Source organism: Ambystoma mexicanum, chromosome 12 (assembly GCF_040938575.1).
Source record: "Ambystoma mexicanum isolate Mex_15411 chromosome 12, UKY_AmexF1_1, whole genome shotgun sequence".
Lineage (NCBI taxonomy): Eukaryota > Metazoa > Chordata > Amphibia > Caudata > Ambystomatidae > Ambystoma > Ambystoma mexicanum.
In genome coordinates this window covers 576,689,427-576,716,320 of record NC_090936.1, presented here as the reverse complement: position 1 = coordinate 576,716,320, position 26,894 = coordinate 576,689,427, and the positions used below count along the sequence as shown (strand labels likewise).

General features: G+C 46.7%; 2 protein-coding genes across 2 annotated transcripts in view; one reads left to right on the top strand and one right to left on the bottom strand.

Annotated features, from left to right (window-relative positions):
• LOC138513808 (transmembrane protein 176B-like) overlaps window positions 1-26,894 on the top strand; it is a 417,665-nt gene that overhangs the window by 42,395 nt on the left and 348,376 nt on the right. The window contains exons 2-3 of the mRNA XM_069628909.1: window positions 2,780-2,861; window positions 8,067-8,166. The gene's annotated coding sequence lies outside the window, so the exon portion shown is untranslated. The remainder of the gene's footprint in view (window positions 1-2,779; window positions 2,862-8,066; window positions 8,167-26,894) is intronic.
• Window positions 5,687-6,676, bottom strand: LOC138514611 (proto-oncogene Mas-like). The gene has a single exon (XM_069630061.1). The coding sequence runs from the start codon at window positions 6,674-6,676 to the stop codon at window positions 5,687-5,689; it is 990 nt and encodes a 329-aa protein (XP_069486162.1).

Sequence of the window (26,894 nt, the reverse complement as noted above, 5' to 3'; positions counted from 1 at the left end):
GTGGTCCCCATTCCCATTGAGTCCTTTAGGACTTAATGGGAATGGGGATTTACACTTTACCGGCACCAGACTTCCCAGAACACCAGGGTTATAATACCCCGGCGTTACCGGCAATCCAGGTGCTGGTAAATATTGGTTACTGCTGGACTTGTAACGAAGCCTGATTTCTTGTTCCACGACTCATGGACAATATATTGATGTAGTCTTCTGGACTACAAACTCTTAATACAAGTGACTAGTTTTATTCTCCCTAAAATATCCAAGACAGACTTTTAAGCACCTTCTCTTTTGGCACTGGGGTTCCATCCCCCAAAAATGGTAACAGATGGGAGATGGGTCAGGCAAAGGGTTACATCATGACCTTGAGCATTACAGCAGCTGCTTTTAATTTTAATTAGTATTAAGACTCAGCTTTGTTCTCCAAGATGCAACTTTTTTCCCACTAGTTTCTGATGAGATACTAGCACTGCCTTTTCCAACATTGCTGTTAATGATTCAGGACGATTTGAAGAGCAACATGTGTCATGTAAATGCTTCAGTCCAGAAATGTATACCTATTTGTAACCCCAGCAGTATCGATTGTGCTCGCGAAAACCTTGACAATGGACAAGAGAACAGATCTGTTACAACTTACAAGCTATTTTAGCGAGGGTACACCATGTGGCTGCAATAGCCCACTGTTCAAAAAGCTTTATTGCAGCAGTTGTTTACTTGCTTTCTCTTCCCTTTGAAATCTCAGGATCTTAATTCCTGAAACAAAGGGACTTCACCATAAAAACCCTGCAAATGGAAAGTTATACGAGGCCACTGTAGCGAGAAGTGTTAGATGATATCGTTTTAGGGGGTTTCAGACGCTAAATAATTATGTCTGCTCTCCCAACTGATGAAAATAATGGTATTGATTGACACTTGAGTTTCTGTGGCGTTCTCGCTTGTCAGTGTGCGCCCCAGTAAATCCTGAGCGAAAGGGGCTAGCTTGACTGCAGTGAGGATTTCCCCCTTCTGAGAAAATCCCTTTTATTATGTTATGGTTCCTCTCAGAGTAGGTTTTAGGTGTCTGTATGCTGCCCCCTCCCCCTTTACACTTAACATTTATGGTCTAATGTTGACTTGGAACCTGCGACCTTCAGGAATTAGCTCACCGCATGGGGAGATCTGACCCTGAAGAGACAGCTCTGCCTTTCAACTCAGAGAAGTGTCACGTCCCTCATAGTTATGTTGGCTGATTATCCCTCAAGAGCCTTTACGTTCTGCTGTTCTCCCAAGAGGTCTGTATATCTGCTCTGGACAAAACGTGTTGTATCATAGCACCCCTCGTGAGCTGGCCTGCAGCACCCCCCCCCCTTGAGCCCCTACTCCATAGGGACGCCTGACCTTTTTAACATCCACCCTTAGACAGTGGCTGGGTTGAGAGGTCCCTTTGTAGTGCCTTGAGGAGAGATTCCCTTGTCCTTTCTGTTGATGAAAACATGGTTTTTCGTAACCTAGCAACATTGGACACTGTTCTTGTGGAGGGGAAACGTCTGTTAGCTGGACACTGTTCAGCAAGTGAAGAGTTGATGCTGCACAGTTTTTGGTGCCAGCCCAGCACCCATGGAAGCCCCACTTGTGCATCACAGCCATCATAGTGCTGGAGGAGCCACCTCACCACATTTCATTTGAATTATTAGGGTCTACAGCTTCAGAATAACAGAAGAGACACATACTGCCTCATAGATAACCCCTTAAGATACCCTACTGTTTATATATTTGTTTTAGACTCATTGGGGGTCATTATGACCCTGGAGGTAGCGTGCCTGTATTACAGGCACAGCTGCCGCCGGTATCATTATTTTTCCTGCGCCCAGGAATGGGCAATTACCGGGTCATTACGGCCTTGCCGTACACTGTAATCCCCCATTCCTGTGTGCTGACAAATATTCCCTATGGCGCTCAATGGGAATGGGGAAGCCGGATGCATCGGCACCATTAGTGAATGGTGCTGGTGCATCCGACATGTGCTGCTCGCGGGTGCCGGTATGGCCACCAGGTCAAACTTGGAGGCCGAAAAGGCACCCGCGAGCAGAACTCGTAGTCTGCCGGTCCGGTAACTACGGTACCGGCAAGCTTATCGGTACCGTAGTTACCGGAGTGGCAGACTTGTAATGTGACCCATTGACTTTGGTGTTGCAATACCACTGTCAAATCCAGGAAAGGGGTTGAGCTGGCATAAGTGAATTTCTTTATTTCATGAACTGCCCCTCAGTGTCTTAGCCACGGGTGGACAGGCCTATAGGAGATTTCCCGGCAGGCCTCTGCTCCTTGGGCGTCTTTTGTGTGGTAACCTGTTTTATTTCCAAATTTTCTCATAGGAAAAGATTTAGGCTTGATGAAAATGTGTATTATGGGGCCACTTTGAACATTATTTCCAGAGCCTCTATTGGTTCCAAGTCCACCCCTGGTCTTTGCCTTTATTCCGCTAGTTCACCCTGTCTGGGTGTGATATCAAGGAAGCTCACTGTGAGTGGGCCCATCACAGACCCTGGACCGATGTAAGAAATACTATTCTCCTGTTTGACTACGCAATAGAAAGAGATGTATTGTCGCTTGGAGCGTTCACCGAATTAAATGCTCATCTGGTATATGCGTTTATTGAAATGCATTTGTTTTCCTGTACGAGGTCTTATAAACGTATTACCCGTCATTGTGCTGAAGTATGTGTGACATGTCCCTGCGAATTAAAGGTGATGTTTTATACTAGCATGTAAATAGCCTATTTCTGTTTTCATATTCCCTATAGGTGCTTTTCTCTACTCTGAGTCGCCCACCAACCTATAGAGTTCATCCTGAGGGATCAGCCGTACTACCAAAAGAAGAACAAGGTTTGATGAAGAGTTGCATATCCAGGGACATGCCCAAGATTCAAGAGAAATGCATTTTTGACCACTTTAAATGTTCCTGGGCTTAAAGGCGTACCCTTGGTCTCATATCGTTGCTACAGCAGACAGATGAGGTCTGGTCTTCAGCAAGCAGGCAGATGATCTGTGTTTTAAGTGGCTTACGAAATCAGGGAGGGCACTAACAAGGGTGTGAGGCCTGATTGTTGGACGTGGTCTGAATACTGATAGCCATGGCCTAAAGGGGGCACTGCCAGACCGAAACAATACACCGTGAGGCCCTGCAAAGACATTGGGGCTCATTACAACTCCGGCGGTAGCTGTACCGGTTAAACCGGCAGGCTGCCGCCGGAGTTGTGATTTGTTCCGGCGACTGGCTTCACGGAAACACTGGGGGATTACGACCTTGGTGTTCCTGGAAGTCAGGAGCCGTAAAATCGTTAATCCCTGTTCCCATTTGAGTCCCATAGGACTCATTGGGAATGAGGATGACGGTGGAAGGATAAGTCCACGTTTTTAGACAGCAAGTAGAATACCCAGGCCATATGATTTCTTCCCAGGGGGTTCCAACCCAAAACCAATATGGTTCAAGCCATTACGGCTGCCACTAATCCTACTAACTGGGATCATCTCAGGTGGTATGCGGGACTGGCCAAGCATTGTTCAAACTTGGTGACCACTTTCGCTTCACTCATGAGACCTCTCACCAACCTCCTGCAGAAGGGCACCCGATTCCCGTGGGGGGGGGGGGCAGAAGTGCAGCTTCAGGGAAATTACAATATTAAAACCAGCACAGAAATATTGAAAAGGCAGGCCTACAGGAGGCCTTTTGGTTAGTGTTAAACATTGTATTATCCCATTACATTGAATGCAATCACTGCGATGCCCACTTCATCGAATTTCTTATAATGAATTTGAGCACATATCATTAAAAATAAAGATGGGGGTTGGTTTGGGGTATTAATTAAGGTGGGGAGATATGGTGAGGGGGCTTGCATGGGATTTCCACCCGCATTTATTGTCGATGAAATGTGTAAAGTATAAACATTCAGATAAAACAATCAATGTTATTGGCTGTACAGTGATTTTTTCAATGTAATCACGTAGATCCATTAAAAATACATAGATCCGCTCTGATCGCATATTGGCCGGGATTACTACTGGGGTGAGATTCTGTGGAAATCACAGTCACATTTTACTTATTAATAACCATGATCCTCCTGGCTCCAAATTCACTGAGTTTAATGAAAAGGCTTCTAAAGTGCTGTCCGAACGAGAAGGAATTGACTGGAATATCCCACGTACTGTGATCATTGGAGATTTTAATGCGAAAGTGCCTGCCTCGATGAGCAGTTGTGACACCGACTTGCTGGATTCCATATGCCAAATCCCTTATGGCACATTAAGACAATCTGAAGACAGTGATAAGGGTAGACTAAATAGATGATACAAACAAGAGTTTGATACAGATATTCTAAAAGAGAAACGTCTCTATCGTGGAGATCTGTGGCATAGGCCCAACTGTAGAGCGACACAAGAACATCTAATAAGTGCATCCAAAACTAGAAAAAAGCAATATAGGAAGTGGCTGAAAAACTACAAAAAATATCTACTAACTAAACGTTGGGAAGAAATGGTTGGCATCCTAAAAAAATAACAACTCTAGGCTGCATTGGAAAAAAGTGGACTGCGAAAACAAGGCTTCGTAAATGGAAGGGGAAGCATCTAAGCATTGCTGGGAAGAGCACATTTCCTCTACTTTAAAAATATTTTAACACCATCAGCCTGCGCAAATGGCAATTTACTGGGACTCTGCAGAGATTGAGGACATATAAATGAACAGAAAATGTTCTACTACTCCTGGGCCAGATGGTCTGTGTAATGCTTGACTTAGACGGGCCTCGTTATGTGCGCCTAATGAAGTACATTTGCATTCCTGCATCTACCCGAGATGAGGGGATATGCACAGCAAATTAGTCAGAGTTCAATACGTTTCAGTTATGCTAACAGTGCATTATATCAGACAAACACGGAATTACAGGTTTTCTGTATTTTAGAAAAGAACGTTGATTTATTTCCAGTTAAATCAGCTTTCAAGAGATGGTCAATCCACAATATCTTTGGGACAAAATGTGTGTTTTTGGGTTGCCCAAGTCCAAGAGTACAGAATTTGTGGTGTGTCGCAAATGTTTTGGAGGCCTAATATACTCACCGGCACCTGGGATCCAAAATATCCCTTCAATAGGAGCTGAAACGTCAGACTTTGTTTCTTCGTCTTGATTATTACATCAGTGGTTATATCAGCACCACAGGATTGCCTTCTGTTACTCTCGCCCCATGATTTTCTGGCCAGATCACCAGTATGGTGTTTACGGATTCCAAAGTGAAAACATAGCCATCTAGGCACCACACTGGAGAAGAATGTCTCATGCATTTGCTCATCTGTAGCTCAGGAATGGTAGATTTACAGATCATCCTGTATAGCAGGGCATCGAAAATCCAGCCAACTAACCTTTACGCTTAAATATTTGTTATGTACGTTTCAATTGTAGCTTATTGAGAGCTGAATTTCTTTCCATCGTTGCCAGCCTAATAGTGTGAAGACGGTGTCATGCCAAATGTCTCCTTTGAAGAAACTGTGGGCAGTAGATTGCCTTTGCGGATAAAAGATGGTTCAGTCAAGCTGCTTTTCATGGTCATTTCTCTTTACATATAGAGATTTGCGTCTGATTGGATGCGAGAACATGATTATTTGACCAGCTTAAAAAACACTTTACCATTCGGATCTCTAGGCAAGTCTTTACCTTATTCTAATCATGGGCGCCATATGTTGTTGTTGACGCAATACTCTCCATTCCATTCTGTGATGAGTCCAGTGCATCATTGAAGGCCGCCCGAAGAGCTGTCCGTATAGAGCTTCTCCGACTCCACTTCCACTGGCCACCCACAAAAAAGTAGACCAAGGGGTTGAGGCTGCTACTTAGAGTTGAAAAGAGGATGGTTAGCAAGACAAGGTGGTCGGGGTACTCTAAATGTTCATACTCCAACAGGGACACAAGCCTCATGGGCAAGGCAAAGACGAGGAAGATCACCACTGTGGCAACGACGATGATGTAGAGCTTGGATGACTGGCGCATGATTGAGTCCCTCCGGACCCTTACGAGGAGGATCAGACTGAACACCACCATGAGTGGGGTAAAAATAAGGAAATTCAGCAAGCACATGAGGGTGAAAATGATATGTTCACATGGACTGGAGTCCCCTTCATGCACATGGTCCTCCTCATGGCAAGAGAAATACTCCACGGAAGTCACCACAATAGAGAGAACCCACAGGAGGGCACAGGTGATCAGTGACTGATGGTTGGGGCGACGACATTGGTACCAGATGGGAAAGATCACAGACAGGCAGCGCTCGACGCTGATGGCTGTAAGGAGATAAAGGCTCATGTTGTACCCAAAAGAGAAAAAGATTTCCAGTGTTAGTTGGGCAGCATCATTCTGGACTAGCTCGGGATCCTCGTGGGCCACAATAAAGTACAGCACCCCGATGGAGCAGCAAAGGAGGAAAGTAAAATCAGCCACAGCGAGATTCAGGATATAGATGGTAAACCGATTTCTCTTGATCAGGAAACCAAGGAAAAAGAAGACGGTGCCATTCCCAATCAAACCAATCATGGAGACAGCCAGGCAAAGGGTGCTGAGTATTTTATCAGTGTTGGATAGAGTACAATTGTCGCTAGCCAGCTCTGTCTCATTGAGCCAACTTTCCACTGTAGCGTTGATGGGCATGTCGGCCATGTTGACGCTATGTGCACTTCCTCTGAGTTTTCTTCTGCCAAAGGAAATAGGATGAACGTTAGATGTTAATTAATGTGGATAAAGAAAGAAACCAAGTAGCACATGAACAGAGTATGGCGTTGATGCCCACACATAGTGGCAACCCTAAAATGGCCACCATTTAAAATCTGAATTCCTGCGCTCGACATCCGTAGAAACTAATGATGGTCCAACATTAACTTGTTGGGTTTCAGTGACCTCAAACCAGATATGTCATCACTATACAAACCACATCTTATGAAACAAGCCACCCTCTTTCCTTAGAGATGTGCTTCCTGTGACCTCCCAGGAAGTTTCACTGATTGCATCATAAATGCATAATAGATGCGGTCACCTATGACGTCACCAATAATGTCTTTTATATCACCAATATGATGATGGATTTAATCAATGATATTATCGATATCATGTGTTCTGCCTCCTGTGGTGTCATATGTGTGGTCATCAGCAGTCCATGGGGCCTAGCTGCGTTTCTCGCTTTATTTTATGGCTTTTCTTCTTTTTCCTTGGATCCTTAAGGTTCTTCCACTAACATTGTTTTCAAAGAATTTGTTACTGTAAGTTTTATTGTTAATATGACACTCTCTCGAGATGGGCTCAAAATCTTTACAATTAAAGATGATGTAAATAGGATTCATAACATGTTCAGATTTCTTGCTTCACTCTAAAGACCTCATTATGCGTCAGAAAGTAACGAAAAAAACTCAACGGTGTTTTAAATACCGATGTATTTCCCTCATGGTAATTGAAATAATACTGCATGGGGTAAATACTGCATGATTACGATATTAATACCTCCAAGAAAATCCTATAATTTTTAAAACCCCTGCCGCAGTAAAAAAATGTGTTTGCCCTTTAAGTGAAGGAATGTGGATGGGCTTCCCGTAAACTTAATGGACAAGCATTTGCTAGGGTGACCTCAAAATGGGTGCAAAAGTGCGCCTCTCAGGTGCCCAACTTATCAATGTCATTGCAGTGTAATGCACAGAAGGTTCCGTGATGACCCTTCTGTGCATTATTACCCATTATTCAGCCGTGGCATGATCTGCCGCTCTACCCAAACCACTTCCATCCTCCAAAAAGGAATGGACATGGGCTTTAAAAAATTATTGTAAACTACATGCAGATTTTCTGAAATATCCCTTCTGGTATTTCCAAATGTCTGCAGGAAGAGTGGTTTGGCCCTAGTCATGAAAAGCCCCTCCGATGTCCACATTCGGTAATGGAAATTACAGACTGTGGAAATCGGGCCAAAAAATCAGCATCCGCGGTACTCGTAATACGTGAGAGCTTAAGGAAATTGCACTCCGAAATGCATCATAAAAAAGAGGTTTCTCTCTGTTCTTTATAGACTGGGCAATAATGGAGCAAGAAGGAAGGTAAAGAAGAGCGTGTGTGGGCGGCGGAGCAACTAAGGGGACGGAAGAAGAAAGAAATAAAGGACAATACAGGTAAAGAAAGAAGAGGGAAATAAAAATAAGCCGACAGGGAAGGAGGTGGGTTTGGGGCATCGTTCACGCCACCGTTTAATATATATATATATATATATATATATATATATATGGAAAAACAAGGAAAGGTGCGCACTCCAATTCTCTGCATGACCTTCCAGGCCACTGGTGTACTCCTCCGACCGGTTTCTGTGCCAATATACGTCATCAGGGAGGCTGGGTGGACTTGCAGCTCACCGCAGGTGCAGGTGATAAAAATCTGCTGCAAGGGCTACTGGTAGATGTAGTCATCTGGTCAGCAGAGAAAACGCTCCAGTGGCCTGGAAGGTTATGCAGAGAATTGGAGTGTGCACCTTTCCTTGTTTTTTCCATATTTTGCAGGATCTTGAGGGGTGGAATCCTCAAGACCTGACAGGGTGCCGCACCAGGGTTATATATGCCCGGCTTTGGAGTGCCTCACTTGAGGCTACACTCCCCCCCCTTTCTCCACTGTGGGATTGGGCGTGAGCGTTTTCTCTGCTGACCAGATGACTACATCTACCAGTAGCCCTTGCAGCAGATTTTTACCACCTGCGGTGAGCTGCAAGTCCACCCAGCCTCCCTGACGATGTGTATTGGCACAGAAACCGGTCGGAGGAGTACACCAGTGGCCTGGAAGGTCATGCAGAGAATTGGAGTGCGCACCTTTCCTTGTTTTTTCCATATATATATATATATATATATATATTATAGCACCTTAATTTATGAGAAATAAAGGGCATAACAAAGGATGCAATACAAAAAAGAAATGTTTCAAAATGTACAAACTGATGTGAAATAAAAACAGTGCTAATACCTATTGATTGATTTGAAGCACACAGACAGTCTACTCTTTCATGGAACAATCCTGACAGACTGCCAAACTAAATGTGTAAAACTTCTGCAACGAAATCTCTTGCCAGAATATTCTGTGATGGTTTGAAACGTTTGATGAAGAGAAATGCTAACAATTCGGTCAACTAGTGAGCCAACCCCTTTTATGCCTCATAACCTTATAAAAGTGATGCTCATAACACTTTACCTCTCCTTTCATTTGGGACCCTAGTAACAAGCTGCAACCAGTTTGCCGCAAATCCTCATTTATGTTTGTTCATTTGGCAACTTTTGGTGGAAATGGCCAAAAGGATGCAACGTTTAAATAAATCTAGCAAAGACGATTGCTCAATCTTCTACTCTTGTTTATATTACTTATGAGAGGCAACATCGTACTGCAACAAGAAACACCTTCTAGAAGGGTATGGCAGCTGAAGCAGTGCCACTGCTGTGCGCTCTAAAAGGAGTTAGAGATCAAATGCTGATCCGTGAATTGTAGCAGCGGCCATCTTGGATTAATGATGTCACACAGTCCCTCTGCCACAAGCTCACACAAAACACTTGGTAATACATGATTATTTGCTTCATTTGGAATACACCCCCGAGTAGTCATAACTTCCATTCATTCCATTGGCTCGCGTGGGAGCTCCCAAATTTTGTGCTACGCCCCTGATTGTTCTGTGCTTGCATTGAACTCATTCTAGTGTAATGTGAATGGTTGAGAAGGGCCGCAAACTCAATCAGGACCCTGCTCTGGAGCAACACTGTTTATAAAAATGAGCATTGGACACAGAGCCTCAGAAGTGAGAGAGCCATAAAGTGACCCACCCAACCCCACTCAAACTCCTTCTTGGAAACTCCTTCTTGGACACACACCTAGCACATAGTATTTCTATCTTCCCTTCATTCGAAATCCCACAGAATGAGTTACATATGCCCCTCAACTAATGAGGAAGTTGCAGGAACCTGGTTGTGAATGTGGAAAGCTACTCAGATAGAGGGGGTGCAGCAGTGCCAGATAATCTCACATGAAAGATAAATGTTCAGTCTTAACCCAAAAGAATCATGGGGTCCTTCCAGGCCTAGTGAGTGCCTTTTCAGGGTGTTCTTGAAACTAAACTTTCTTTTTTTCAGGGGGCACTCAGTTCCACTAACGGGGAACTGGGCACAAGAACAAGGAGGGTGGGGACAGTGAGGTTAGATGGGCTTGGGATCGGAGAGTACAGTGCTGGCATGGAAATAGTCAATCCAACTTTAAGACTGTGGGTACAAGCAAGCACCTGCCGGATGGGTAGGTATACAGACAGGCTGGAGTCAAGGCACCCACTCAATTTTTACGTCTCTCGCTTCTCACAGGAGTAGGGGCACAATGGAACGATCCTGTGTGCACAGCAACATCCTGGAAGTTGAAGCCTGCGACAATGGCAGCTGGCACGGCGGCTAAGCACCTGATGGTGAAAAAGGAACTGCAGGCCCCAGCGGCCTAAGTGGCTGTATGTCATCCCACGGTCCGGGCATACAGCCAATCCAATACTGTGAAGACACTTCACCTTGCTGGATTGGTAACCCAGACTCTTCTGTAATGCCTGGGTCTCATTCTCCATTAGCTTTCTACTCTCATTCTGCCTAGGTCAGGTGCTTGTGGCCTACTTTTGTGGTGTCTTTTGAACTGCCCAACAGCTTGTTCTCCGACTACCAACCAGGTGGGACTTCTGGTCTATGGACTCAGGCATCTCAGGTTGTGTGTACACTCACACAGGTTTCCAGACTTTGATCAACCTCTCTAAGGTAGTAGTAAGGGGAACAGCGAAGGGTGGGATCGGTATCAGGTAATAAAATCGTGGCAAAAATGTCAGCAGTAAATAAAATCGTGGCAAAAATGCTGTGGTTTGACTCAGTAAATGTGTACCCCATTATGCCATTTAAAGGGAGCGGGGGTTGTGGGGGTGTCCCCGCTCCTCTTAAATGGTATAATGAGCTTGAGGGTTGCGGGGGTGTCCCCTGCATCCTTTAAATGATTGTGCCACAAAAAACCATGCAATTTTTGCCGCAATATTTTGTAATCACAGCCATTTTTGCCGCGATTTTAAGACATGGAACAGTGGGATCAAGGAGGAATATTTACCTGTGAATGTCTTATCTTACTTACCGCTCTAGTTCTGTCGTGTTTTCCCTTTCAGTCTGGGCGAGATCCATGTGACATGCTTCCGTCCTTTCTCCAGACTCGGGCACTTAAGCATTGGTGTATCAGGTTTGTAGGGGTGCAGTCGGGGGGAATGCCTGCAACCCTCCACAGTGCTGCTATCATTGCCCTGGAAGATAATGACACACAATCAATTTTGACATCTCTCCTTTCTGGGTTGGGAGCACAGCCTGAATTTTAACATCTCTCCTGTCTCGAAGGTCTGGGGGCCCACACTCAAATGTAACATCTCTCCTCTCTTGTAGGGGTAAGGGCATACAGTCAATTTGTAAATCTCTCATGTCTCTCAGGGGTGGGCACACACTCAATGTGTATGTCTTTCCTTTCTCTGAGGGGTGAGTGCAGAGCCTGAATGTGCATGATTCTCCTGTCTCACAGGGGCGAGGGCACACACTGAATTTGTACACTTCTTTAGGAGACATGAGCCTAAATAGAGAGGAATCGTTTGATGAACCACTCTCAAGTCTGAGATGAGTATCTACATGTAGTGTGATGGTTCCAGAACATCATTACCAAATCTCAGCAACATTTACTGCACTGTTGCCACGGGGTAGACTCTCAAGCATCCTGACTTATTAGTCTTTCTTGTGGAAGGAAAGATACCTATCGTTATTTACACACACATGCAGTGTGATTGTATCATTGCTTGTATTTGCTTTCTAATGTTGGAGTCTTGAGCAGAGGCTCCACTACATGATGCACTCACCTGCTGCTGTATTTTATCTATTGTTGGATTGCACACTATCAATATCTTTGTACAAGTGCTTGGGCTTTACAGTTCTCCTCTGCTCTTTGGATTTCTCGTTATTTACAGGCCCTCTCCCTGGACAAGTGACTGGTGCACTGCCCATCTATCAGCGGATAGAGATACTCAACTCTCAGTCAGTGTCATGATTCCATTCCTGCCCAAAGTAATTCCTTCCTGAATCCTAAAGTAGGACACCTGGTGTCTAACCTCAACGGAATGTTTATGCTTCAACACCCAAACAGTAAATCAAAAAACATGTTCATTTCTTGAGTCATTTGGTTGGGTTTTCTTAGATTTAGTTTAGATTTTTGATCTTTTGTAAATGTTTTGCTGCTTTTTGTAAGGGTGGGAAGAAGAAAACAAAAACAATATAAATAACCCCCAGGACAAACAAAGCAAAGATTACTTACAAAGGTCCCCCCTGCCATGCCATAACAGAAAGAGTCTCACATGCTCTGGGGTAATGCTTCTCAAAATGATGCTGTGCACTGCCATTACTGCCTCATGCACCACTTTGGTTTAAGACATATCCACACAATAGACACAATGCCCTGATCTATCGGGCAATTTTATCCATGGCCATGTCCTTTGGGACATTGACCCTGTCTCCCACATTCCCTGTAATGGCACCTGTAATTGGCCTGAAACTTTTGTGTGTAGGTACAAATTTGTCACTGCGTGAGCAGGACTCGTTCACTGCATGGATACGTCTGTCCTTCCGACACTGGCATTGCTACTCCCCTGTGCCATTTTGGGAGGTCTGTGCTGCAGTTTCATCATCATTGGTATGGGCTTGGGGTGGAAGGAACTTATTGTACACATCATTATGCCAGTGCCGCAGGTGGGTCAGGAGAGTCTTGGTACCCAATGAATGGGTAGCACAGATCGTCCTCGTTTTAACGGTCTTTGACACAAGATGAACTCAACAGATTCAGCATTTGGTGCTGAAATGCCATCTGCCACTCTAAAGTAATCCCAGACTGACGAGGATGATGGCAAACGAAGGGCTGTCTTCCTGTGTGAAGAATAACCATCCGGCAAAAATGGAGAAGCCCTGGATTTTCTGCTTTTTATTAATCATAAAAGATGTTGGTAATTCCATCTCGAAAGGATAGCCTGCTTCCCAGGCCCTCCTTTCAGCAAACTCCATGCCTAAAGCATAGAGTACACCTGTGTCCTGCTGAATCAGCGTCCTGATCTGCAGCATCTGCTCTCCAGTGGCTCAGAATAGGTTCAGTGGTCACAAATGCCCTCTTGACAGCTGCAGTGACAGCCACGTTACTTCAATGCCTGGGAGGCATTTCAGATATGCACTTCCCTTCCCAAACCACATAACTTGGAAAGTTACTATTCTTGTAGCAATTGTAACATTTGAATATATGCCAAACCTGAGTTTAAGATATGGTGGTTAGTATCTCTCATAATTATTAAACCCACATCAAATTGGTATCATACTGATGTCAGCCCTGTGAACTCACCCGAGCCTGTGAACAGGCTATGTGTATTCTCCCAAGACTGGATGTCTTGCTGCACCTAGCGGAATGAGAGCTATTAAGAGCTGCCTCTCTTTTTATCCTGTCCGAGGTCAGGTAACATGTCTAACCAGCAAGACAGCCCCACAGCAGGAGCTGACCTGCGAAATAGTAATCAAAGGGCATTTCCTACCAAAAAGGACTAGCCTCACGCCAGGATGCTGCATACCCAAAGTGTTGTTGATGGTTATAGGTTAAAGGATCGAATGAAAAGGTTCGAATGACAAAAGGTTCAAGTCGAAAGGACCAAAAAAAATGGTCTAATTTTTATTTTTTATTTGATTTTTTAACCCCCGTTTTTGGTGTAAAAACCACTTTTTTTACCTATACGGAATCCAAAAAATATATACATTCAAAAAAAGGCATTCAACCTTTTTTTCAGTCCTTTTGACTCGAACCTTTTGTCATTCGATCCTTTTCGTTTGATCCTTTGACTGGACACTGCTGTTGATGCTATCGGTCTGAGAAGGGGGCGAGGTTAGTGCAGACAGAGGAAGCTCAGCAAAAGTGTAGAAGGGTTCCACGATCTTGTTTATCGCTATTCCTCACTTTCCTTCCTGCCTCTTCCCTTCCTTTAACACAATGTATTTTGGATATGATTCAAGCAGGCAAAACCCACTTGTCAGAAGAGATTGGATTGGACCCCTTAAAGCAGGCTTGCATTTGTTCAATCACATCTGGATTTTTGCTTTTAAAAGATGGGGTCTCCCAACCCTTTTTTGATTGACATTTGGACTTAAAAAACTTAAGGAAGGATTTATTTGGGCCACATTTGGGAGGGTTTAACTTTCTAAAATCCTCAGCCATTGAGGTGATGAAGGAGGATTCCAAGGCAATGGCAAGCTCTGCTCCCTACCCACCTCCAGGGCAGATTGGGGGTAACTCTTGCTTAGGACCAGGACCTGCCATTCTGCACTAAATCTCTATAGGCTGGGAGAGTGGAATTTGAACTGACACCTCCTGTCCTAGAGCTCCTGGAGTGGGTCTCGCCGCATTTGGAGGACCAGATCAGCCAAAGCTCCCTGTTCTGCTGCATTGATGTGGGCAAAAGGTATTTGAACTGTCATGTACACCACACTCAAACCAGAGAGGCAGGCCAGTTCTGCTTTTGGCACTCCATCAAACTTCGAACTACTGTTGCATCACACTTGTCGAACCAGCTCCCTGCTGCATTACGCCAAGTGGAGCACATCAACCATTCAGCTCAAACAACCTGCCTGCCACTGTGGTCCAACTCAAACCACTGCCTCTTTGAACCCTGCATCGGATCACCAAGGGCACTGCATGGAACTGACAGGCATCGGTTTGAACTGCTGGAGGATCATATCATACTCAGACTCAAACCATTGGTTACCAACATCTCAAAGTAACTGGACTCCCAACCTAACCATGGTGATCCATTTGAACTGCATGACCCAAATGCCACACTGGAGCTGCACCGAGCTCCCGATTCTAACCAACTAAGCTCCAGCTCACCTCTTGACCCAGCATGACTCCCTGCACCCAAAAGTGGTCTGACGCACACATTAGAACACCTCGAAGCCTGGTTTGACACTACTGAACCGCTTAAGAACAGCAAGAAGGCTCTATTGAGTCATACTTGCCCCCTGATCCATTTTTGGGCCCTATAGATTGGTTACGACACTTTTGATCCCTTTACTCACTCCAGACATATCCTTTTAAATTAATTGTGGTTGCTTACTGTCCCTTCCCCCCGTTTTATTACGAGAATGCTGCATCTTCTAACTTTTGCATATGCTGTGTTCTGTCTACATGGTAGGGTTTTTATATAGTGTTTTAATAGTTATTTGTATATTGGTGTGTTTAAAGTATATATATTTTTACGGAAACTTGATTGGGCATTCCTTTATTTGGGACTGTTGTTCTATTGTTGTTTCGGTTACTACTGAATCACCTTGGCAAACCCCTTAAAAGTATAGCCTTCCTTCTGGACACATTTCCAAAAAAGGCAAAGGGAGTATATCTCTTGGCTGTGCCTGTTTTTCCTTTGTTATTGGAATTACTATTGGTTTGCAGAACTCTGGGGGCGCATAGGTGGTTTGGCTACTACACATCCTTATACTCCTGCAGAGCAGAGGTCATTTTGTTACCTCCTATACTCCTTGTAGTTTCAGAGGAACTCCTGGGCCTTCCTTCATCCCGCACTGGGCTTCGAGCCTCCCTCTTGCCTGTGTGGTACGTGCTCTCCTCCTGACCCCTGTGGAAAAGCCTCTCTTTTTGACACCAGCTCAGGCTCCTCTCCGCCTCTGTGTCAGCATTGTTCCCACCATCGCCCTCAGTAGCATCCTAATCATCACCACTAATTCCAACAACAAAGTCTGCAGCAGCGTCACTGCTGGAGCAGGCAGATTGTCTGTGTGCCTCAGCTGGAGAATGATGAGGCACTGTGCCTCCCCCTCTTCAGATTCCAAGTAGGATGAGAACAGAGCCACATCCACTGGATCCAGATAACTGTACTCCTCCGACACAGACAGCACCACATCAGATTCCCTCCACATCTCTGACAATTTAAGTTTGTTCTATAAAAAAAATAAAAAAATAAAAACAAAAGCTTTCGCAACTAAAATATCAAACATTTCCCTAACAAAAAACTGGCTTTCCAAATGAACTGCCTTTAAAAGAATAAAATAATGGTTTCCCAACTTGACTAAAAAGGTTTTCAAATTCAAAACACAACAGCAAAGAAAAGGAATTCCTACCAAACAAAATAATGGCCTCCCAAGTAAACTGCCCACGTGCCCAGATTACAAAGTAAAAAAACAAAAGGTTTTTAATCCAGAAATAACACACACTGGGGCTCATTCTGAGCCTGCCGGTCTGGAAACAAGGGTGCGGGTAAGCTTACCAGCACAGTTGTTTCCGAACCGGTATATTACAGGTCTGCCTGCCGGAGCCACCGTGCCCGACAGGTCTGACCCTGCAGGGCACAGCGCCACAGTAGGCAGACCTGTCACGAAAGCACTGGCACCGTTAACAATGGTGCCGGTGCTACCGTGTCCCCATTCCAACGGGAAGCAACATTTTACTGGCGCCTGACTTTCCGGGCCGCCGGGGTTGTAATCTCCCGGTGGCACCGGGAAGTAAATATTTACGGGTCCAGCGGCAACCCGCCAGTAGCACTGGCACGGTTATCGCCGAACCCATAATGAGCCCCACTGTCTTGAAAGAAAAAAGAAAACCTGTTTAACCCCTCAAAAATAACTCCCTTTTTCCAACTCCTGGTGTGGATAAGCCCACCTTGATGTCCTGCACCCAAACTCAACCATCAATGGAAAGAAGTTGTTGATGGGCCTCATTCCGAGTACGGCGCTAACCAATGGCGCTATTAACGCCTTGGTTGACGCCGTACCCGGACCGGCAGCGCCTTGGTGGATGGCGGAATTACCGCCCCATTCCAAGGTTGGCGGGGCGGTAATTCCCCATTCACCAAGGCTCTTCCCCATTCCCAAATGAGCCCCCATAGGGCTCAATGGGAATGGGGAAGATGCAAATAACGGTGACCGTTCATTACGGTCACCGTTATTGGCTTGGAGGCCCCTTTGCGCCCTCGACTTTAACACCTGCTCAAAGCAGGCGTTAAGGGCGAGGGCGCAAAGGGAACTCGTAGTATGGCGGTAAGGGATCACCGCCACCGGTCTCGTTACCGGTGGCCGCTATCCCTTAACACCATACTCGGAATGAGGCCAGATGTGTGTTTACATAGGCTCCCACATCATTTTTCTGCCTAAGAATTGACCCATATTCAAGCAAGAATATCTGAATCTGATGTCACTCTGACGCTCTCGTATGAATCCGTGTGCAATGTCAAATCCACAAACGAGTTTACAGATCTCATCCAAACTTGCCAGACAAATTCAGGCGTTGCAATTCTTTGGGAGTCTCCCGCGAATCCACCCAAATTCGCTGATTAAGCCTGTGGTGATCCACTGGGGGTCTTTAGGGAGAATCTTTGGTAAACTGTCTGAGCCTTTGAAATGCAAGACTTACATCAGCTGCTCTATCAACTGGCATCTCCTCACCTGTCTATGCGAACAGCACTGGAGGTGGCATGGGAGGAGGGGTTTTTGAAGCTATGAAAAACTAGCAGGTGGGTCTACCCGCCATTTGCCTTTCCATTTTCTGCATTTAGATTTAGCAAGGTAAGAATTGGGTACCATGAAGTGACTTGTGTTGCCATTGGTGCTATATAAAATCAACACTGAATTTTAAAAATATATCTGCGGTCCACCAAATGCTGGTCATTTTTGACAGATGAGAATGGTGTTGATTTCCCTAATGTAATAGGTTGCGGTGGAGGAGGAGGTGATGTGTGCTCTCGTGAATGAATTAGATACCAGTGGAAAACATCAAATGTTTTAAATGTATTGTCTTTTCAGATTGTGCAACTCATTTGGAGTGTAACTTTGATTGTAAAACTGATACCAATTAAAATCAGATGCAGCCATCCTGGACCCTTTTACTCCTACGACGTCCAGTGGCTGCGGGTCATAGGGCAGCAAGATCTTGCCTTCCAGGTGCTGGTTCCTGACATTTCAGAGAGTGTAAGAGCTATGACATGAATGAGGAAAGAGGGGCGAGAGGGGAAGGGAAAGACAAGAACAAAAAACAGCTAGTATCTGTCGTACTAGGCCTGACCGCTTTTCAGAGAGTGTGAGAGCTATGACATGAATGAGGAAAAAGGGGGGGTGAAGGGGAGGGAAGGACAAAATGACAATCAGGAGAGGTAGAGGCAGAGAAGGCAAAAAGGGTACAGAATGATGAGCAGTCTACAGATCAGGTTCACCAGAACATGCAGTACAGAAGGATGCGATTCTGTATGATACACCTAGGCCAGAAACACTCAAAATCAGTACAATTGGGGGAATGCTAGCTGGAGAAAGCACATCTAGATTCAAATTTGCCAGAAGCACTCAAAATCAGTACAATTGTGGGAATGCACAGATGGTAAGGCATGCCTGAGTGAAAGAATCCTTGCAAGACTGTCAAAAGTACCTTTAGGGTGAGGCAGCAGGTCAAAGCAGGAAGGAATAGACAGCAGAGAGGAGCAAAGTCAAATCACATGGCCTGTGAAACCGAAGTGCTTGACAACGCATGTTGGCGTGGTGTGGATCCAGCTCTGTGGTGCAGGGCGCAGAGGGAAGTTCGGATCAGGGGAGGCAGATGACAGCATGGGGGGCGCCTACCTATGCCGGACAGGGCTAGACAGAGGCCTAAGGTCAGGGCCTTTGGTCGGTGGGCCGGCACATCTGCCTGCTGGCTGACGATTGGATGTATGAAAGAGGCATCAGCCAATCAGGGTCTATGTAGGCGACGACAATGAAGAGGCACTCTGGACCCAATATTGGAACACCGGGACTACATTCAGTTTGCTGCTGGAGTTGTGGGCTTTATTCCAAGCAGTAACAGATGTTCTTTAAGTTGAGATAGGGGCCAATTCACAGATGAGTATTCATCAGTGTGGGAGGTGGGAGTAGTACAGTCCTTTCTGGTATGGCAGATACAGTGCATGTTGTCACACCATGCGTGAAAACAATGCAGAAACACTCAATGGTGCAATAGCCCCATGGCAGAAGATATCACGCACTCTTGTATTGGAAGGCAGATGAGGGCAACAGTCAGGTGTCCTTACTAGCTCTTACCTTATATCAGATTTTGCACCTGCAGGTTAGCAGCTGTGTCAGCATCAATGTGTCATGGCACATGCGCTCTCGCCGCCTCATCGTCCCAGTCAGTGCATTAGCCTAGTCAAGCAGGGCATCTTGAGGACACAGGGTTGAAGGCTTGGAACTCGGTTGCTCTCGCCAAGTCCAGGGAGGAGAAGTTCTTGCTCTCCCTCTGATAACTCGAGGTCCAGTATAGGCAGTGCTGGGAGAGAGCTTCAGAAATAGGAAGGGTCTTGGCAAATTGCAGATTTAGGAAAATCTTCCAAAACAGGTTTCAGCGTTCATCTTCCCCACCCTTGCTGTGCTAGCACTCAGCTATGCGCTATGCTCACCCGTAGCAATGTCTGGGAAAGTCAGAAAGTATATCAAATGGAGAATGGCAACCATGCTCATTTTAAAACGTCTAAAAATAGATTACACATTTATTTTTTACATAAGTCTTTTCTCACATGTTGTTTAGTGTACAATGCATTCAAAGGTCCTCCTAATGAACTATGCTCCTGTGGCGTCTTCCCCCATGCTTTGGGCCTCATCCAAAGGTGTTGAAAGGTAAGGGAGCAGACCCCCCTTTGTATAGGATAACAGAGTTGGGAAGGGAGCACATGCACCTATCACACACATGAATCAATGAGTCTCGGGAGGATAGCTTAGAGGCAACGTGCTCGCCTTGGAACAAGACCACACGAGACAGCACAGGTTCGATCCCTGGGTCCGCGCTTAGAAACCTCTGGGTATTAAGCGGGTTAAAAATAACTTATCATATCATATCAAAACATCATAGCAGCCTTCCAAACAGTGAGGATTGTCGTCTTTAATTTTCAAGGGCGTTCTCACACGTGCTGATTCAGCTTCTAATCCCAGACACCATCCACAATCTGTTTATAGCTCATTCAGGCGAGTGTCGCCAGCAGTGCCATGATCCAATGTAGGCACATCTGTAGCCTGGTGGAGCAATACCTGCCCAAGTACCTCAGTACCAGACTTTGCACATGGATGCCAACTAGGAATATGCAGCAGCGCGACCAACCAGAGGAGCCTACGCAGCACACAGGGAAAACATGGTTCATTGTGTACCCCAAGTCTGCGTGGGGACAAACTGGTAAACCAGATACAAACAATAATAGAAATAGGGTCATCGCCCGGGTGGCACAATGGGTTTTCAGTTTCACAATATATTTGTATGCACTACTGAAGACCTGGACACTCAAACCTGCAGTAATATGGGCTAGAGGGCTCTCCTAGTCCACCGGCCATGGGACTGCCCTGACTAGTCCACTGTTCTACCAACGCTCACCCAGATGGGCGACAGGTGTTTCACTAGCAAGGGCCCACAATAAGCACTGCTCACACAAAGATTGCACCCTGAAATCGCCACAAACGGCAGAGCTAACAGCGGTGGTCACGCAGGCAGTAATGCCGTCTGCAGAGGGGAGTCACACGGCTGCTGGTACCTTGCAGGACTGCAGCTTCAGTGCCCTAGCCGTCCGTGGCTCGGGCATATGACCCTACTACACAGGAGACACGTCTCCCCTGTCACCTTCTTCTTTCTCCCCAAACCTTTGCTTCATCCAGTGACCCTTCCCATCTCTCCCTCCCTGTTTTCGCCTTCAGCCCCACATCTCTCCACCCCAGTGCGTTATACCTTACCGCTCTGTAACATGGGAAGAGATTTTTCGAGAACAGCCGTATTGCGTGTCATGATGTGGGCAATAACCATGGATCTGCGGCCATCTTGGGCAGCGGCGCGTGGGCGTCCTGTGTTGTTGCTCCGACCGACACCACAGACGGATCGCATAAGAGCTGCGACAGTTCTCTCTGGTGCCTTTTCGTTTTATGGAAATATGGTATTGTTGCTCACAGGAGACACCCATTTTGTTGGAACTCGACCAAGATACATTTCCAATTTCTAAACACCAGGTGACGGCAAAAAACGGTATGCCAGCCAGGGCAGCCCTATCTCTGGCCTGCGGTCGGCGGTGGGCAGTCACAAGCAACGTGTGTGTTCAAGCTCCATGTCAACGCAAAGAGAAGTATTCACACCTGTTTAATTTGGGACCTTTGGAGAAATGCATTTGATCCCTGGGCAAACACTGACCTGCAATCATAACCCTGGGTGTCAGTGGAGCGTGCAATGTGTATTTTATCTGTGTTGACTTGGCCTTGGGTTTCATCTTCTTACAGGCCCGGGATGTACCCCTGGAACAGAAGCAGGTATGATTTCCTTGGAAGCTGCCATCTTTTTGTATCTTTTATAGACACACCCACACACATTCAAAGACAGGGGCACAGAGTCTGCATGAGGATAAAGTGGGCTGTGCAATTGCAGTCATTCATTCAAAAAAAAAAAACACACACACACACACTCTCTCTCTCTCTCTCTCTCTCTCTCTCTCTCTCTCTTTCTCTCATTCTCGTATTCACTCAATCCCCCACTCCCTTGTTCGGTCATCTATACACTCACTAATTCACTCAGTCATGCACTGTTCACTCAGTCACACTTTAGGGACACAAGGAGCTTCACGGGAAAGGCTGGTGCCTCTGAAGGTCCCTTGGTCGAGGCAACATTAAGCCCACCCTCTGTGCTCTCACACACCGCTCCCCAAACCCACATACCCCCCTCACTAAGAGGACACTAAAAGTAAAAAACATTGTTTTAGCACAAAAAAAACTGATAGCGACTTTCCATTCCACTACTCTATGGTGCGCTCCCTGGGAATTGTTGTCTCTTCTGATGCAGTGCTGGCAATTGACAATATTTACTCAGGCAAGCCCCACTCCCCTCATACAGTGGGTTGGTGGGGTAGTGGGTGAGGTGAAAGTAATTAGACAAATGTGGATGTGGCTGAGGGCCAATGCCAATCTGGGCTGCCCGTAGCCCAGATTGAGCAACACAAATCTCAAGTAAATCTAGTGCAACTGAGGGTGCGGGGGGCAGCACAGCTTCAGGAAGCCCTGCGTCCTACCAATATTCATAAAAACCAAGATCATTTTGGGAACATGAGAATATAAGAATGAACACAGAATTTGTGTTTTTTAGATATGATTTTGATAGTGATTCTTGAAAACTATTCCGTCCGGGCTCCGACTGCACACTACTGCGCATGCGCAGGACTGCCCCATTTATTCCTCACAATTGAGTTTACGTCACTCCGTCACAGGCATAACGTGACCACGTCACCACATCCCTCCTTTTTCATAACAATGAACATTACAGGCACACCAAACTTGTTATCACTGTGAACATCTAATAGCAAATCATTAAACTTCAAAAACACAACACACTCCGCCAGTCTCTAACTTATTTCGGTGCAAATCTTGGCAATATGTTAATCGTACACCACATAATCATTCAGACGTGACGCACGACACCGGGACTTCCGTTAGGGATATCTCCTACCTGGGCGCCCTTTTGCTTCTTCCATGGCCTCTGCGCCTGGATCTGCCAGTTCTGATGAGCTTCTGGCTTGATCAGGGCATGAGACAGTCTCACTGCGCAGTGTGCTTTGATCAGCCGGTCAAGTGGCACAGCGAGTAGAGCGCTCGCTTTGACATCTGTGCAGAGCCTGCTAACTCAGGTTCGAATCCCAGCGGGTTGACATCTGTGCAGAGCCTGCTAACTCAGGTTCGAATCCCGGCAGGGCCAAACTCAGCCTTTCATCCTTCCGAGGTTGATAAATGAGCACCACACACCGTGGGTAATAATAAGCAGAGCTCAGATACCTGAGGTTTCGTAGCGCTATATAAATGCCAAATTATTATTATTATTATTATCAATGGGGTGGCTGCCACTAAGCCTCTGCCACTAAGCCTCTTAAACAAACTGGAGTTCCGGGTCACTGTCATCCTCCCATCAGATGCAGCCATCCTGGACCCTTTTACTCCCACGACGTCCAGTGGCTGCAGGTCATAGGGCAGCAAGATCTTGCCTTCCAGGTGCTGGTTCCTGACCAGCACCTCATTGCCCAGTGATATGTCTGGTGGTCATAGTTTCCTCCTGATGTCCTCCCTCCCATTTCGCCTCGTTCGATGTTCAGCCACCTGTTCATCATCAATCACCCCTGGCTCTTTGTCCTCCTCACTACCTGGCAAGAAACCACACAGGCACCTTCGAAACGTAACTTCTGCAGGGGCAACTCCCGTGGAGCAGTTTGGGGTGGCTCTGTACTCCCTCAGAAATTGACATAGGGCTCGATGCAAAGATTGCCCCTGCCCATTGGCTATCCGGAACACTTTGTTCAGTGTCCGCATGAAGTGTTTAGCCTCCACATTCGCTCTGGGCCGCAACTGAGATATCTTCCTGTGCTTGACTCTGCACACCAGCAGGAAACTTGCAAAACTCTCCCCTTGAAAAGGTGGACCATTGTCAGCACACACCTCCCCCGGGAACCCGTGCGACGCAAACATCTTCTCCACCGCTGGTATGACGTTTTCAAATGATGTCGACTCGATGAATTCCATCTGCGGACATCTGCTCCATTTGGCAATAGCCACTTGGAAGTGCACATTGCTCCCTATTGAGCCAAAGTCCATGTGCACCACTTCCCACGGCTCAGTCCCCCTTGGCATCGATTCAATTTGGGGTTCTCTCTGCACAGGGGCTGCAGCCCGACACCACACGCAATTTCTTATGAACTTGTCCACCAGCAGTTCCAGACTGGGGAATCATACCTTCATCCTTAATCGGGACTTGGTTTTGGCTGACCCCTGATGCCCTTGATGTGCCAGTGATATGACCTTGGCAACCAGCGCTGCCGACATGACCATCTTCTGGCCTCTCAGCAGCAACCTTGAGTCAGTGAAGCACAGCTCATTCCTCACTTTCCACAGCTGTTCAAGTGAGGTCTTCACTTCTTGGGTGCGCTTGTCCAACCCCATTATGGCCCACTTCCAGTCTCCTTTGTTCAGGGCTTCCCGGAGTAGGCAGAAACACTTGTCTCCAGCAAAGCTATCCACCAGCTCCTGCAAACACATGGAGTTCGAAACGTTGGCCTCCACCACCAGCCTGAGAAATTCCTCGACTTCCATCTCTCTGTGCCCAGACTCCACTGGAGACTTCCCAGGATTTCTGGACATATAGTCAGTGGCATTTTACGCCCTGTGCTGGTACACCAGGCAGACATCATATTCAAGCAAAGATAGCATCCACCTTTTGATAAAAGCGGGGGGCTTTGATGATGAGCCCACCATGACTGGTAACAGTGGCTTGTGGTCGGTCACTAACGTCACCAGTCTCCCCAATCTAACAGCCTGAAGTGCGTGCACCCCCAGAGCACCGCCATTGCTTACCGCTCAATCTGGGAATACTGCTGTTCCATGTCTGTCAAGGCTCTGGTAGCGAATGCCACTGGCTGGACATCACCCCTTGAGTTCCGCTGGGTCAGCATCACTCCAAGTCCAAACAGGCTTGCATCCACCGCGATTTCCAATTCCATGGGAGAGTTGAAAAATGCCACAATGCTCTCAGCCATCAGGGCCACTTGATCTCCTCAAATGCCTTCTGTTCCAGTGGGCCCCAATGCCATGCACCCTCTTTGGTTGTCAGATTTCGCAGTGGATCCAACAGTGTCGCTAGATTCCGGATAAACCGCCCACAGTATGTCACCATACCAAGGAAACCTCTCATCTCCGTAACCGACTCCGGTGGTATCACTTTATTGATGTCCTTTACTTTCCTGGGATCTGGCGATACACCACCCTGCTGAAATCCGAAGCTGAAGAACTCAATCTTCTCCTTGAAAAAATCACATTGTTCTTTGTGGAGTTAGCCCTAGCGACCGGATCCTCTCCAGTGTCTTCTCCAGCTGTTCCATGTGCCCAGTCTCAGACTCGACAAGCACCAACATGTCATCACTGATGTTGATCATTCTGCCAGGTCAGCCAGCACCCCACGTAGGATATTTTGGAAGACCACTGCGGCCAACGATACACCAAAACTGAGCCGCTTGTATCTATATAAGCCCTTGTGAGTTGTAAACCCTGTGATTTATCGCGACTCAGGGTGCAGGACCACGACAGCCCGCTCTCAGGTCCAGTTTGGAGAAAAACCTTGCCCCTTTTAATTCCACAGTGATGTCATCCAGGGTGGGCGCGAGGTGCCTTTCCCACTTCATGCACTTGTTGGGTAGACGCATGTCTACACAGATCCGAAACTGACTCGGGCTGTTTCGGCTTCTTTGCCACTACTATCGGTGACACCCTTAGGTTTGGCCCCTCTACTATCTCGATGATGTCCATCTCCACTAGGCGTTCTATCTCCTTGTCCACCTGGTCCGTAAAAAGAAACAGGACCCTCCTGTGCTTAAGGGCCACCCGGCGGATGGACTCACCAATTTGCAGTTTTACTGGGTCGTCTATCAGCTTACACACACCCACAAACACCTCTTCAAACCTCTGCAGCATCTCGTGAATGTCCTCCACGTAGACTCCACACATGAAACTAACACTCTTCAGAGCCTCTGCCGCGACACAACTTAATAGATTGTTCTTGCTGACATCGGTGACAAAGACCCTCACTTTGGTGATGTGCGACCCATGGCCCACTCTTGAGACAAAAGCCCCTTTTAGCGGCAGCAGCTGTTTGCCCCCAAAGTGTCATGGCAACAGGCCCCAGAACACAAAAACCACACCATCTAGTGATGGGGCAATGGGGCAATGGGTCACTTGACTCGCTTATGTCCCTTTGGGACCCATAAACACAGGCTGGACTCAGTCCTGGAACCAGGCTCATATAGAGATGTGAGCAGGAACACTTTATTTCAGTGCAGGAGTGCTTTTACTTTATTTCAGTGCAGGAGTGCTTTTATTTTACAAGAACTTTCCTGGAGCTGAAAGCCTTTATTCCTGAGAACATCCTCATGTGCTGACCCATCGGGTGTGGCTCCCTAGGCCTGGTCTTCATGTGCTGACTCATCGGGTGTGGCAGAGTGTGGCATGCAGGCTGAACCTGGCGGGCGCGGCTGCAGAAGCTCAGCTATATAAGATGCTCCATCCTTAAGGCCGGTGCTTCGCGTTACTGTGCACTTGTGTGCAACGTGATTCTCACCGCCGCTTGGACCAGTTTACTTACCTTTGAAACCAAGAGTTCTCCTGCATACTCACCTCCAGGAAAGTGGTGCTTCATCGCTTCATCTGCAGACTCATCTCCTGACATCCAGTGATCTTGATCCCGACGCCGCAGAACCGCACTCTGCATCCATGAACTTGGACCCTGTGAAGAAGAAGAAAGACAAGGTTAGAACATCTGTCCTAGGGCCGCACAGCATTTGAACCCCGCACGCCCCCTAGTTAACAATTTACCAGCTACTGTACCGCTGCAGCTTCGTTCCTCATTCCTTCCGGCTGCCGCCTCGAGTTCCTCAGCTTCTGCCGGGCCGGCAACATCACCTGCAAGGGAAGAAAGCAAAAGAGCAAATATCAAAAGTGGAACAGACAGCAAAACAAGACAACAAACTTTACAATACAACAAAAACAGATGAGGAAAGACAAAAGCAAACAGGAACACTTACCTGAAGTGTAGTGTCTTAGTCGCAGCAGGACTGGACTACCACGTGCAAGGGACCAGTGAAGGAACTCGGTCCAGATCATACAAGCGCCCCTGCCAGAAGCAGCAGGACGGAGTGCTCGCCAAAACGAATCAACAGGAGCAGTCCCAAGCAGCATCACCTATAACCACCAGTCACCACATAAGCGCAGAGGGCGGAGTCGGACCC